This window comes from Muscardinus avellanarius (genome assembly GCF_963383645.1).
Source record: "Muscardinus avellanarius genome assembly, chromosome: 13".
Lineage (NCBI taxonomy): Eukaryota > Metazoa > Chordata > Mammalia > Rodentia > Gliridae > Muscardinus > Muscardinus avellanarius.
Window position 1 is genome coordinate 41009665 of NC_137799.1, and position 15524 is coordinate 41025188.

A 15524-nucleotide genomic window follows, 5' to 3' on the forward strand; every position below is an offset into this window, starting at 1 on the left:
GAGGAGCAAAGTGGCTGGGGCTGGCAAGAAAGGCCCAGCGTTCAGGGCAGGTGGCTGGAGTGGAGCTGCTGAGCGGGCAGCCCTGCGGAGGGCATCCAGGGCCGAGCAGACAGCCCCTGAGGACCCGCCTTCCCAGCACTGGCGGCGCTGTCAGGTAGCAGTGAAGAGAGTAGGTTCTAGAGACACTCGGATCTGCACTTCTGTCCCATCCTGTCAGTAGAGGGCCGAATGACAACCCTGAGCAAGTTACTCAATTTCTTTGAGTCACGGAGCCATGTGAAGGAGTGGGGGCGGATGGCGGCAGCATTCGCCTCATCGGACCGTTGTAGGGCTAACTGCAAGATGCCCATGCTCCGACTGAAGCTGGCTCCTGGCGGTGACGGGGAGTGTTGCCAGAGGAAGCCTGTGGCAGAGCAGTGCAAGCTTATTACATGGCATCTGGGGACTGTCCTTTGAGGGTCTTTTGCCCCACCTCAAACTGATTCCAAACATGTACCAGAAAACAGACCAAAGAGGACAGACATGAGAGTCTCACAATCACAGTCCTCAGAGTCCACGCGGTCCCAGCTGCTCCCTGAAAAGCACGGTCCTCTCCTTCAGCAGCTTCCTGCAAGCTTGGCTCTCCCTGCGTGGCGCAGCACTTCTGTGGCCAGGTGTCAGCTAGCTGAAGCCTGCCTCCCGGGGCTTCCTCCCCAAGGTCCTAACTGTGTGCATGGCAAGAGCTGCTCTACATAGAGGGTCATGCCTCATGCCCCCAGGCCAGCATTTCCTCAGGTGGCCTCTCCCAGCCCCATCAGCCATGGCATGGGATGTCAGGAACAAGAGCTGCTACCACAGACCAGTAGAAGAAAAGTATGATGCTAGGAGATGAACATACATTATCTTGGGTTCTTATAAAAAGCTTGCAAAGTAGATATTATTAAGATGGCATTATAGGTGAGAAAACAGAAGATGCAGATAGCCTCAGCTAATAAGTGAAAAGCCAGAATGTAAACCCAGGTCTATGGACTCCAGGGCCCATGCTCTTGCCCCAGAGGGCCAGTCTTCTTAGCCTGATTACCCTTCTCCTGGCCCTGGGACACTCAGGGCTCCAGCTGTGGCTGGAGTACCGCAGCGTATCACCTCTCTTGTTCTGGATGTTATGCTACTTGAGCAGCCGCATCTGTATTGGTTCTGCCTCTGAGCCCTCTTCTCCATTCCTGCCTAATCAGATTGGACAAGTTCACTCCTTTCTGTGCATTCAGTCAAATCATTATTAATACTGAGACCTGAGGTCCATCACTGGAGACCTTCCTATAGGGTATCACAAACTTACTTCTTTTTTCACCTCTCCAGCACACCTAAAGACCTGGGTCTTTGCCGGGCGTGGTGGCGCACGCTTGTAATCCCCGCGCTTGGGAGGCAGAAACAGGAGGATCGTGCAGGTTCGAAGCCAGCCGTGTGCGCTGGCTTAGGAGACCCTGTTTCCAAATAAAAATGTAAAAATAGGTCTGGGAGTGTAGCCCGGAGGTAGAAGGGCTTCCAGGAACCCCAGTACCACCACCAAAAAAAAAAAAAAAGACCTGGGTCTTTGAGGAAAGGGTATTATTCTGCCCCAACCCTGGGCCTGGGGAAAGGGGAAGTGACTACTACTATCATTTTACTCCATAAATGGCTTGGCTCAGTGCTTGGGATTTCCAATTAAAGGTCAATTCCTTTAGACACTGATGCGCAAGGCACTGGGTGTACATTATACTTCCCAATATCCTTTCTTCACTATGACTTCTTGGTCCAGAGGGCTGGAATCTGCATGGATCCCAGCCTCTCATGTCAGTGGAGCTGGAAGAGCCAGATGGGATAGAGGGAGCAGTCCCTCCTCTCTGAGGGTGTTATACTACAACTCTGGCAGGGCTTTGACCTAAAGCCAGTTTCCAGTCTCAGCCATAGGAACTTTTCCTCTGTTTTGGGGCCCTGATTATTATAACTGCAACCATGGGTCCCAGAACAGAGCCCATAGCCAAAACCCTGACAGACTTTCACATGAACTCTGACCCAGGCCAGAGGCTCCTCTAAAGCCTCTAACTTCTGGGGAATAATTTAGGAAAAACCAACGATATGCAAGATCAGCTCCCAGGACAGGAGATCCATTTCTCACTAGAGTTCCAGCACCCACTAAGGCTGTGATCACTGAATGCCCAGTCAGTGACTGAATGAAATTTGTGATGGTGTCTATGAATTAATGTGCCATGCAGGGGACTCTCAAGCCTCCCCTAAAATGTGACATCATCAGAGTCATGGAACAGAAAATTAAGAGGAAGAGGGCATGACTCAGACAAAAGAAACAGAACCACCTTGAACTGGCCTGGCTTTTATTCTGGAGCCAAGCAGAACCACTCCCCAGAGCCTGCCATGGGAGCTCTCCAAGGTGCTGAAGCCAGGCCCCCATTTCTTGCAGCCTCTTCCATCGCAGGTCACACCCATTCTGATCTCCACACATGGAATGTGGCTCCATACATGGTCTAAAAGGCCCTTCCTGCCAGGGGCTGGGGAAGCAGACCTGGACTTTGAGCTCACTGGCAGTATCCTACCAAGGTTCACAGGAGTCCACCAAGGTAGTGGTTTCAGACACAAAACCTCGAGGAAGACGAAGAGCCCAGGAAGGGGTAGCATGTCCCTTCAGCATCTCCTGTGGTGATATTCCCTGCAGTGACTCCCTCTAGTTGCATCTCCATAATTCCAACACTAACCCCAAGCTTATGGTGGCTACATTCCTTGACCTTCATAATGATTCCTACTTGGCTCCTCCACAAAGCTCCTCATGGCTCCAGCCCAGGGTGGCTACATGCATTGGTCTGTCATTGATGGTACTTGTGATCATCTTTGATGTGGATATTGGACCCCAAAGGCTCACTTTAAGTGTCAGGTACAATTTAAACACGAGGACAGAAGAGCTCCTCACCCTCACAAGCCCCAGAGAAGTGATGCCTATCCTCACACTCCTGTTCCCACCATTAGCAGACCTCCCAGCTCTTAGGATGCATATAATGCTTTCAAGAAATATCATGTCCTAGACCAGTGATCTGAATCCCTGCTAGCCTTCAGACATATAGCAAACTGAGGGGGTTGGAGGTATAGACTACAAGAGGCAATTGTTATGTTCCTCCCCCCCAAAAGAACTATTTATGCCTTAACAGTAGCAACCTTATAAGTATATGTGAAGCCCTCCCAGGCAGCCAGGCTTCTGTGTACCCAGGGGCCAAGGTCCCACTCAAACATTCTGTGACAGAGCTATGTTTCCCCATGCCAAACCTGTGACTCCATAGATGTCAGCTTCCTCATGGCCATCTTTCCCATTTTTTTTGCCACTGGGGTCTTTGTCTTCTCCTTCTCTTTGGTTTTTTCCTGCTTCTCAAGCTCCTCTACGTAGGCATCATAGATCTCCCACTAGGCAAGGGCAAGGTGAAAGGATCATGAGAGAGCACAGCCTTCACCCAGCCAGCTCCTCTTCAGCCTCAGGGCCTGAGCGGCTGGCCACCTAAACCCTGTCACAGGCCTCCGAGGCATCCTCTATGTTTCCCATTATATATTCAGTGTCTGCCTTCCCTGATAACCATCAGCCCTGGGACAGGATGAAGAAGCTTTCGGGGTACATTTGGGCTGGGCTTATTCACCCTGAAACCCAGGGTCCGAATCTTCAGCTAGAGATCAACATTTGTTCCACAACCCCTACTGAGCAGAACAAATGGGCAAACAGCAGGCTAGCTCACATTTTTCTTGGTGATTTATAAGACTCTGAATTAGAAAATTGTAAAAATGTCTCCCCCACAGAGATGAGATAAACATACTGGTTCAGGCTGGCTGTCTACAGCTCTGACCACACTTTAGCATTAAAAGGAGAAAAGGTAAGGAACCACTGTCAATTGGATTTGAAGAAAGGAAAGCCCAAGGATAGTAGCAGAGGAAGCAGCAAGGGCCTGGCATTGGGCAGATGCCACAGATCACCCAGAGCTGGACAGTCACTGCCACCTGGAGGCCAGATAGGCACACCTTACATATAAAAATCCACTCGCAGGCCAGTACTCCACACTGAAAAGTACTTCAGCATTTGTTCTTCTTCAAAGCCCTCCAATCACCCTGGGAGGCAGCTTGTCATCTTGACAGAAACCAAGACTTTAAGAAAAAAACAGAACCAGATGTGATGGCACATGCCTGTAATCTCAATACTTGGGAAGCGGAGACAGGAGGATCACAGGTTTGAGGCCAACCTCAATAAATCGTGAGACTCTCATCAACCTAGTGATGCCCTGTTTCAAAATAAAAATAAAAGTAAAAAATGGGACTAGGAGTATAGCTTGGAGGTAGAATGCCTCTGGGTTAAATCCCTAGTAACACACACACACATACACACACACACACACACACACACACACACACGGAGGAGGAGGAGGAGGAGGAGGAGGAGGAGGAGGAGGAGGAGGAGGAGGAGGAGGAGGAGGAAAGGAAAAAAGAAAAGAAAAGAAAAGAACTGAGAGCCAGGTGTTTTGATACACACCTGTAATCCCAGCACTTGGGAGGCTAAAACAGGAGAATCACAGGTTCAAGCCAGCCTCAGCAATTTAGTGAGACCCTTAGCAATGTAGCAGGACCTTGTTTCAAAATTTAAAAAAGCTAAAAGTGTTGGGAGTATATAGCTTGAAGGTAGAATGCCCCTCAGCTTAATTCTGAGTACAAAGGAAGAGAAGGGAGAGGAAGGAAAGAAAGAAAGAAAGAAAGAAAGAAAGAAAGAAAGAAAGAAAGAAAGAAAGAAAAGAAAGAAAAGAAAGAAAGACTAAGGCATGTTTCCCAGGATCTTACAGTAGGAACAGTTGGGGCCTGAGGTCAGGTCTCCCAGCACCATATCCTGCCCAAATCAGCATGGCCATCTAGGAGGACTTAAGGAACAAGGGGGGGAGGTCTATAAGAATGCTGTGGGCTGCTGGGAAAGCAGGGCCAGAGTGCCATTACTTCAGGCAGCCACAGGGTGCCATGGGCTCCAGTAAGTCCATGAGAACAAACATTCTTGTCCTGGAGGAAACTCCAGAAGCCATGAAAGTTTCCAGCATGAGCAGTCTTGTCCTGGGGGCATATGGCTGGTCAGAGCTCACTATGTTGGAACCTACAGTCACATGTGTTTGGTATTCAGAAACTGGATGCTCAGGACAATGGGTGAGGGAGTGAAAGAATGAGCAGGAAAGACTGCTAGAGAAGTCCGTAACTGGGACAGTCTCCTTTGCTATTGCATATGACAAAGATGCATAGGAGGAGGGGTGGTGATGGGTTTCAGGCTGGCCCAGGATCTTACCTGATTGGCTGTGGCTGAAAAGTTTGTCCTGGGAGGAGGCTCCATCTGGCATTCCCGATCCTAGAGAACAAGGACAGGAAATCCATAGAAAGCCCTTGGCTGCTTCTCACTTACCTTTGGGAGAAGCATTTTTGTTGGAGCTCAGGAAGGGATGGGACACAAAGCTGGGGAAGTAAAGAGAAGCCTGGGAAAAAGATTGAGTGAATATATATATATATATATATATATATATATATATATATATATATATATATCCATATTTTCTATTTGGCTGCTTCAGAAGAAATCTAAGCAAGCAAGAAAGGGCAGTAAACCCTCAGCAACTTAACAGGACTATTTCTAAATTAATTAATTAGTTAATTAATTAATGAAAGGACTGGTGGTATAACTTGAAGGTAGAATGCCCCTAGGTTCCATCCCCAGTACCAAAAAATAAACAAGCAGATAGATTAATAAATAAATAGATTAAACTTAAAAACAAAAGAAAGGACAGTAAAAAAAAAAACAAATTCTAAATCAGGGATAGATAAATCTACAAGAAGCCAGCCTGATGCCAAGCTCCAAACAGAGGGCATAGAAGTCAGCCTCCCACAGACACTGGGACTAATGACCTTTGCTCTAACAAGGTATCTCCCTATACTGGGGTCTTTGGCATTGCCAAGGGAAGTCAGTCCCTCCCCATCATTTATCACTCAGGATGTCCAGTGTTGACACAGGGATGACACGGGGTGATGAGGTGCTGCCAAAAACTTACCTTGTAGGCCTCGGCCTCCATCACAGATTCATTTGTGTAGGACATTGCCCTTGTATATGTGAGTCTCTCACCTATAACCATGTGAGGGTCCTACGACCTGGTTCTTAGCATCCTCCACACTTAAAAGTCAGGGAACCCTCTACCTTTTTCCATCTGGTCTACCATGAAGACCATCAACTTCAGCTGAGCTGGCTCCTATGCTCCCCACCAACTGGCACATGTAACCTCCTCTCTCATCCCCAGGTCCTGACTTCTACTTCCTCTTCAAAGCTTGGCTCAAATTGCAATCTCTCAGTAGAGTTGTAGGAGTCTAGCCTCCCCCTCCCTCCCTCTGAACTGCCTACATGGCTCACAGACTTGAACATGTGCTCCCACCTCTCCTTGGAGAGATAAACTGTGGTCCACCTCATCGCCCCTGCCGACCTGAGGGTGCCGGGACTGGGGTCATGCCTTCTTCTTCCCTGCCATGAACAACATGGAGATTCAAAGCAAAGGGACAACAGTGGGGCCTACCCGGAGAGGGTTGTTGAAGGTCTGTGAGGCTCTCTCACTGAAGTTAAACTTGTTAGTGAGCTTTCGCTCCTTGGGCTGCTTAGGAGCCATGATTTCTTCTTCATTCACTTTTTCGACTACCTGGAAATAAAGACCTAAAATAAAGATTCACAGGACCGGGACTCAGCTGTGAAAGGGAGGTGGTAGCAACCAGGAGGGGTAAAGCAGAAGGAGCAGGAGCGAGGATGCTGCCAGATGTATGGCACCCGCAGCCTCTGAGTTCTCACCTTCAGCCCCCCTCCTTCTACCCCGGCATCATCCCTAAAGCCTCCATCCATGGCTTAAGCTGGAAGGGGTGGGTGAAGAGCAACATCATCCATACCTCAACTACAGGCACATCTGTTTGACTCCCAGTTTCAGCTTCAGCTTCTGCTTCTTTGGGCTCTTCGTCTTCCTCAAGGTTTTCTGTGTCTGAAACCACTACCTTGGCAGACTCCTGTGAACCTTGGTAGGATACTGCCAGTGAGCTCAAAGTCCAGGTCTGCTTCCCCAGCCCCTGGCAGGAAGGGTCTTTTAGATCATGTATGTCCCGAGTGTTGGGGATTAGCTTGTAGGCCTATTTAGGATAGCCATCTATCAGGCATTATGTAAGTAGAGGCTCTGTACAGTTCATCATAGGGATCAGCTCCTCAGAGTGTCTAGAGGAAGGGGACCAGACTCAGGGCTGCAGCCTCAGGATGGTCCAGAGTCCTACCTGTTGCTAACTCATCAAGGTAGTGCTGCCGCCGTCCTTCGTCAGAGTCTTTGGGGACGAGGTTCCCAACCTGGCTGAAGTGAACTGCCAGTTGGTTCACAAAGCCAATAAGCTTATATGTGCCTTCCTAAGGAGAGAGGGGCTGAGTCAGACCGAGGGTCTCCAAAAGGGCTGTGATTTTAATCTCGTCTGCCCTTACTCTCCAAGGTCACATAGTCCATCTTGTTAGAAGAAATATGACTCACCAAGTCCTCAATTAACCTGATGTTTTCACTGTATTTCAGCTTAAAGAAGAGGAAGTAAATGAAACTAAGTGTATTTTTTGTTGTTGGTTAGTTTTCATCAGACTTATTTTAAAATACCTTGCCCTTACAACTCAAAACAGCTGCATGTTAATCTATCCCTGACTGTGATGCCTTGTCTCCTTTACCCATGCCAAGGGATCACAGTTCACCTGCCTTGCTACAGACCCTGAGAAAACCAGACCTAATCAGCCATACACTTGGCATGGCCTCTCTCCACTAAGTGATGCCAGAGCTGGATAAATGGTCAGAAAAAAATCAAATCCCCAATCCTCCTGGTTCCATCCAAAAGGCCCACAGAGATCCAAAGAAGGTTTGGGTTTGGCACTTGTCTGAGTCACACAGCAAATGAGAAGCAGAATTAGGCTTAAATCCCAGGCAGCCATGTTCATTCATTCTTCAATAAATAATTTTTAAACAGCCACAGAATGCCAAGGATTTTTCTAGGTGCTGGAGTTAAAAAGCTGGGCAAAAGCAGACACAATTCCCTGTTTTCATAGAGCCTATAATCTGATGTTTGGAGATTTATTCTCATTGACCAGCATAATAGCAACCACAAAAATTGACTTGGAAATCAGAGGCTCCTACACTCCTTCTTTTAAAACAGTTATGTCGCCAGGCGTGGTGGCGCACGCTTGTAATCCCCGCGCTTGGGAGGCTGAGACAGGAGGATCGTGCAGGTTTGAAGCCAGCCTCAGTTGGCTTAAGAGACCCTATTTCCAAATAAAATATAAAAATAGGTCTGGGAGTGTGGCCCGGAGGTAGAAAGCCCCTGGGTTCCATCCCCAGTACCGCCAAATAAATAAATAAATAAATAAATAAATAAATAAATAAAACAGTTATGTCAAGCCTGGCATGGTGACGCATGCTTGTAATCCCAGCACACAGGAGGCTGAGACAGGAGGATTGCACAGGTTCAAAGCCAACCTCAGCTATTTAATGAGGCTCTCAGCAACTTAGTGAGACCCTGTTTCCAAATAAAGTATAAAATAGTTCTGAGAGTATAGCCTGGAAGTAGAAAAGCCCCTGGGTTCCATCTCCAGTAACACACACACACACACACACACACACACACACACACACACACACTAAAATAAATAAAACAGTTATGTCAAGCCTGGCATGGTGGTGCATGCTTATAATCCCAGTGCTTGGGAAGCTGAGACAGGAGGATTTCACAGGTTCGAAGCCAGCCTCAGCTACTTAGTGAGGCTCTCAGCAACTTAGTGAGACCCTGTTTCCAAATAAAATATAAAATAGGTCTGGAAGTATAGCCCGGAGGTAGAAAGCCTTTGGGTTCCATCCCCAGTACCACCAAAAAAATTAAAAAAATAAAAGTTATGTCCAGTCCATTTTTAGCCATATGGAAAATAATTTTATGAGCATGGCACACTTGGATAAACTCACAGGCAAGGAAACCAGCCCATGGGCTCCAGCTGTACCAGACCCACCTGTCCCTGGAGGGCTGGAATATTCACTATTGCATATGTTGAGAAGCTCGGCCCTAAGAAGTCACCTTAAAGCCTTTCCTTTCAGTAACCTGGATGGGGAGATGGGAAAGTACAGGAGTTAAGAGCATAGTCTTTGAAGGCAGGCAGAATGGAGTTCAAATCCTTAGTCTGCCTCTGATTATCTGCATGACTTTGGGCTAACTTACTCTAAGCCCTAGTTTTTTCATCTATCAAATAAGATAATGATAGCTAATTTACAAGGTAGTGCAAATAATGAAAACAACTTTTAACTATTGTGTATCAGGCACTGAGATAAAAGAATAAATGCACTGAATAAATATTCAATAGTTAGGCTCAATAAAAACGGTAAACTATTATTATGATAATAGAGGTTCCCGTGGGAATAAATTATCCACTTAGTTGTCATTTGAGACTTTACCTCCACTCTGTCCCCAGCAGTTGACTTGGAATTTCCTCTGCAGTTTAGGAATGGAATTTAGACTCCATTGCTTCTGTGAAAGGAGGACATGCCTAGATCAGAGCCATCTGCTTCCACTCTCCAGCACAGTGAGGGAAAGTGGCAACCTTGGAGACCTAAGGCGCTTGGATTTCAAGACCAATGAGATGGGGAGCAGCTGTGTGGGTGAGGCAGGCAGGCCTGCGAGGCTATGGAAGGCTGGGTGAGGTGAGATTCTTGGGAGCCCAGGTTTACACATCAGGTAGTCGACTCAAAGGAGGACCAAGAGGAGCTCACTGAGACCCACAGTGTAACACGCCTACCCTGGCCAGCTCCTGAGTCCTAGAGGGACTCTTTCTGATGTCAGGGCAGGAGTCTGGAGGGTGCGCCACGCTCCAGCACAACATGAAGGAGGGTGAAACCTTACAGGCTGCCTGAGGGAGGCCCTCAGAAAAATGCACGCATAGCACCTTTCAAGAAACACTCCCAGATTTGTCTCAGCCTCTTTGTGGAGAGGTTGGCTACATAATCTGACTAAGAAGCAGTGGGTTCAAGAAAATTTTCACAAAGACTTGCATACCAATGTTCATGGCAGCATTATTCATTATAACCAAAAAGCAGAAGCAATCCAAATATCCACCGACTGATGAATGGCTAAATAAAATGCAGTAGATTCATACAATGGAACATTATTTGCCAACAAAAAGAAATGAAGTATCAACATAAGCTGCAACACAGATGAATTGAAAACGTTTACTGAGAGAAAAAAGCCAGTCACAGGAGACCGCATATTATATGATTCCATTACATGAAAAGTCCAAAATAGGCAAGTCTACAGAGACAGAAAACAGGCTAGTGTTGCCTAGGACTCAAAGGGATGGAGGATGGAGTAGTGACAGCAAAGAGGTGTGAAGTTTCTTTGGGGAGAAATAAAAATGTTTTAAAATTAATGTGTCAATAAGTGAGATTAGTCACAAAAAGCAAAAAAAAAACAGATGCTCTTCCTAATATGCAGAAGCTAGGGGGGGAAATGGTAATAGGAGGAACTCTAGACAAAGAAGGAGATACCATAGATGAGCAAATAAGGCGACCTAAATGAGGGGTTAGGAAGGGGAAGAGGAAAATCCCCTAATGTACATGATGTACATTCACAAACATAAAAGTCAATCACTAAACCAAACATGAGACGGGGGGAGAGGGAGGAATGGGGTGGGAATTGGGGGAGGGCTAAATGAGTGATGTGTGCATGTATGCCTCCACCATCTTGTACCCCATTAAGATGCATGACTACAGTGCCTCAATTTAAAAAAAAATAGGGCTGGGGGTATAGCTTGAAGGTAGAATGCCCCTGGGTTCAATCCCCAGTACTGAAAAAAAAAATGGGAGTAGGATCCCAGCACCTTCTTCTTTCCATTTCAGGCCTTGAGGGGAGCAGTTTCCTCTACCATGTGTTCCCCTGCCATTGCCATCAATGTGTCAGTGGCTGCATAATCTGTAATATACTAAATGCCACTGAATTGTATACTTTAGTATGGTATATAAACTATTTCTCAATAAACTAAAACACACACACACACACACACACATACACACACACAAAATAATCTCCTATCTTAGCCTATCCCCAACCCTTTTTATTTTTTATTTTTAAATAAGATCTCACTAGCCAGGCGTGGTGGCACACGCTTGTAATCCCCACACTTGGGAGGCGGAGACAGGAGGATCACGCTGGTTCGAAGCCAGCCTCACTGGCTTAAGAGACCTTGTTTCCAAAAAGAAAAAGAAAATAGGTCTGGGAGTGTAGCCCGGAGAAGGGCTTCCAGGAACCCCAGTACCACAAAAAAAAAAAAAAAAAAAAAAATCTCACTAAGTTACCATGCATTGGCCTCGAATCTGCAATCGTCTTGTCTCAGCCTCCCAAGAATTGAGATTACAGGTGTGTGTCACTGCACCCAGTTGTTTTATCTAACTTAACCTTAGTTTCCATTAAATGAAGATAATTATCATTCCTTTATCAAAAGGCACAAAGTAAGCATAGAACAAATGGTCTCAAAATGAAATAAGACACATAAGCATCCATTCTGTTTTAGCTCCAAATGTACTCTGAAACCCTTTTCAATCCCTACTCATAGGAACCGACCTTGCTATGGCTGAGAACAGTGTTGTCCCCCATAAAGACATGCCACAGAAGCTTCTACCAAGTGAGAACTCGCCTACGCCATGAATACTAAAGGAAGGCCATGACAGGGTCACCTGCCTGCTTTGCCCTGATGCTAAGGGACACCGATTCTGGAGCCTTCCAAGGCTTCTTCTTGGGGAAGACCGGGGATGGTGGGGAGGCCAGTTCCTTCCTGTCCAGACGGGCATTCATGCTCTACCCAGGTATCTGGCTGGAGTAAAACCCAGCTTCTGAAAATCCACTGGTTATGTCAGTGAAAAAGATGTTCTACATACTGGAAAAGTATTTTTCTGACTAAATAATCCATTTCAAGAGCCTTGAAAAGAGTGACTCTGTGGGGCTTTTAAGGCCCTTTAATAAGACTGAGAGGGAGATGCATAAAGAAATTCCAAAAATCTCTGGAAAACTCTTTGTAAAACCCCAGGATTCCAGTCAAAGACCTCAGTTTAAAAGTGATCTCCTCCAGAAGAGCCAAGAGGCTTTTGCAATGTGGCAAATCACTGCCAGTCCAAGGAGACACAGGGAACTTGCCCAGGAGGGGATGACTTACTTTGAAGCTGTACCTGACAATATTTTGGGGGGCATGTGGGTTGTTGGCTGTCAAGATCCGGGTAAACTCCTCCTTTAGTTCCTGAAGGAGAAAAATACCAAGAGGGTCATACATGAAGGTCCTCCCACCCCTTTGGGTATAAAGGCCCCCTCGGGTACCAGCAGGCATCTCACACCCAGGTTCTGTGTGGGCTTTAATCCATACTATGGAAGGACACATTTCGGAAGCTGGAGGAGGCAGAAGGAGCAAGGGTAGGAAGCTCTCCACTCACCGCATCAGTCAGCTCCAGCTGGTCGGGAGGTCTAACTGTGGCTTTGGACTGGGCCCATTCGTCTGTCCCTTCTCCCACTTCAGTCCCTGAGTCTTCATCCTAGACAAAAACCTCCCATGAGGGTCGGGGAGTACCTGGACTGTTTAGGTTCTTGCAGTGCTGCAGGAAGCCCCTTCATTCACAAGTCCTCCCAGAAGCCCAGCTCTGCCTGCTGTACATAGAATATAAAACATACCACAGACACTCATGGAAGATTCCAGAGGAACTGCTCAGACCAGAGTTCTCAGTGCCTCAAAGGCCACAGCCACCTCCACGCTGGGTCATCAGGGCCTAGCTGGAACGCTGTGGTGGCCCCAGTTGTAGGACCAGAAGAACTGGCTCCTCTCTACTGCCTTCACTAAAGCCTGGAAGCTAATGTCCACAACCAGCTGCCAGAAAGGATGCCAAGCTAGTATTTAAACAACATTCACTCAAATTTATACTTGACCTTTTTTATACTTGACCTTCCAATTTGCCTCTGTAAATTTACTTTCTTTTCTTATACATGGTAGTAAGGATGGAACCCAGAGGCATTCTACCTCCAAGCTACACCCCCACCCCTATCTTTTTCATTCTTTATTTTGAAACAGGGTCTCACTAAGTTACTGAAGACCTCACTAAGTAGCTGAGCCTGGCCATAAACTTATGATCCTCCTGTCTCAGCCTCCCAAGTACTGGGATTGCAAGCATGCGCCACCATGCCCGGCTAAAGTTACTCTTAAAGCCGGGCGTGGTGGCGCATGCTTGTAATCCCCGCGCTTGGGAGGCTGAGACAGGAGGATCGCACCGGTTCGAAGCCAGCCTCAGCTACTTAGTGAGGCTCTCAGCAACTTAGTGAGACCCTGTTTCAAAATAAAATATAAAAAAGGTCTGGGAGTATAGCCCAGAGGTAGAAAGCCTCTGGGTTCCACCCCCAGTACCACAAAAATAAATAAATAAATAAATAAAATAAAATAAAGTTACTCTTAACAGTACTCTCTTGTACTTGGTTACTTTAAGCCAGAAATCAGACTAGACGTTGGCCTTCTCTGATAGACAAACGCTATACCAAAGTGGTCATGGCCTATTTTTAATAAAATGTTTGCCCTCACTAGTAATCAAAGATATTGCAAAATAAAACATTTTTTCACTACCAAACTGAAAAAACTATAAAACAAACAACCAAAAAAAACTGGCATCTAGTGCTAGCAAGGTTGTGAGGAAGCAGGCACTCATAAATTGGCACTACCTTTCCAAAGAGTAATTTGAATATATTTATCCAAGCCTAATAACCATTTATATTCTTTGACCCAAATTTTTTGTAGGAATTTATATTATGGAAATAAGCAAGGACATGCCCAAAGATTTCAGTGTACAAATGTTCATTAGAGAACTGATCCTAATAGTAAAAAAGAGGAAACATCTAAATGTCCAAAAATGGGGCATGGTTTAACAAACTATAGAATAGCCTTAAGGAACACATGGTAAAATATTACGTGGTGATTTCAAATGATGCTATAAAAGTATATTTATTAGCAATTAAAGATACTCTAAATATTTTATGTGAAAAACAGGTTATAAAACAAGATATGCAGTTTGATTCCACTTAAAAATAAGTACATGTAATTTTTATATATGCATAAAATATTTGGAAGAATATAACATCATGTATTTTAACTAAAAGGTTATACCAGGGAAGTAGGTTTAAAAGTAATTTTTTTTTTTTGGCGGTCTCCACCTCCTGAATGCTGGGATTACAAGCATGTGCCACCATACCAGGCTGGTAATTTTCATATTCTTCTAACTTGTTTGAATTTTCTAAAAATGTATGAATGATTTGTGTGTGTACTGGGGATGGAATCTGGGGCATTCTACCTCTGAGCTACACTCCAAGCCCTATTTTTTTTTTGAAACAGAGTCTCACTGAGTTGTGAAGAATCTAAGTAGCTGAGGCTGTCCTCAAACCGGGATCCTCCTGTCTCAGCCTCCCAAATGCTGGGATTACAAGTATGTACCACCACGCCCAGTGTGAATAATATTTTCAATAGAAAAAACTGCCAGGATCTTGCTGTTCTTGGTACTTACTCTTTTCCTGGTTCCTCTACCCATGTTGAGGCTCTGAAAGAAGAAGAAAAACAGAAGGCAAGTCATTAGCAAATTGACTTGGGAGTCATTGGTATTATGGGAGGCTTTTGCCTGAGGACCTCCAGACAAAAGACATGAGCTTTTCCACATCTCAGGAACGGCTCCAGCACCACTCTCAGTGACATGTGCTGCTTGGCCCAGCTTTGGTGATCCTGGATCTGAAACAACCCTGTTTCAGCATCAGTGGGACTACCTAAAAAGAGTAACCAGAGAATTTAGCACTGGACAGTTAATAATTGCAACTAGTTCGACAAATACTTTTAAAGCATATGCTAAGAGCTCAGCTCCATATTAGGAAATAAGGAAATTTTTTTTTTTTTTTGGTGGTACTGGGGTTCCTGGAAGCCCTTCTACCTCCGGGCTACACTCCCAGACCTATTTTTGCATTTTTATTTGGAAACAGGGTCTCCTAAGCCAGCGCGCGGGGCTAGCTTCGAACCTGCGCGATCCTCCTGTCTCTGCCTCCCAAGCGTGGGGATTACAAGCGTGCGCCACCACGCCCGGGAAAAATAAGGGAATCTTGAAAGTAGATTGTTTTGAATCTGTATAAGCTCTTTAGGAGCAGGTTCTGTATTTGCTTTTCATAGTGCTGTACCTATAGCATCCAGAACAACATTCAGAACATAGTACATGTTCAAAGTATAGAATAAATAAATGAATGCCATCAAACCTAGCAGTCATCATAACCCTGGGGAAAGAGTTTTTCTTCTCTGAGCTTCAGTTGCCTCATTAGTAAAATGTATAGGATCAGACACGATGGCCTTCCAGTTTATTTTATTTTTTGTTTTTTGTTTTTACCGATACTGGGGATGGAATCCAGGGGCATTCTGC

General features: G+C 45.8%; 1 protein-coding gene across 1 annotated transcript in view; it reads right to left on the reverse strand.

Annotated features, from left to right (window-relative positions):
* DNAI1 (dynein axonemal intermediate chain 1) overlaps window positions 1–15524 on the reverse strand; it is a gene marked incomplete at both ends in the record, with an annotated part of 67620 nt that overhangs the window by 29450 nt on the left and 22646 nt on the right. Inside the window, 8 exons of the mRNA XM_080709383.1 lie at window positions 3289–3423; window positions 5321–5380; window positions 6588–6707; window positions 6949–7070; window positions 7321–7447; window positions 12260–12340; window positions 12531–12629; window positions 14634–14666. Of these exons, the coding sequence (XP_080565509.1) occupies window positions 3289–3423; window positions 5321–5380; window positions 6588–6707; window positions 6949–7070; window positions 7321–7447; window positions 12260–12340; window positions 12531–12629; window positions 14634–14666 (777 nt within the window). The remainder of the gene's footprint in view (window positions 1–3288; window positions 3424–5320; window positions 5381–6587; window positions 6708–6948; window positions 7071–7320; window positions 7448–12259; window positions 12341–12530; window positions 12630–14633; window positions 14667–15524) is intronic.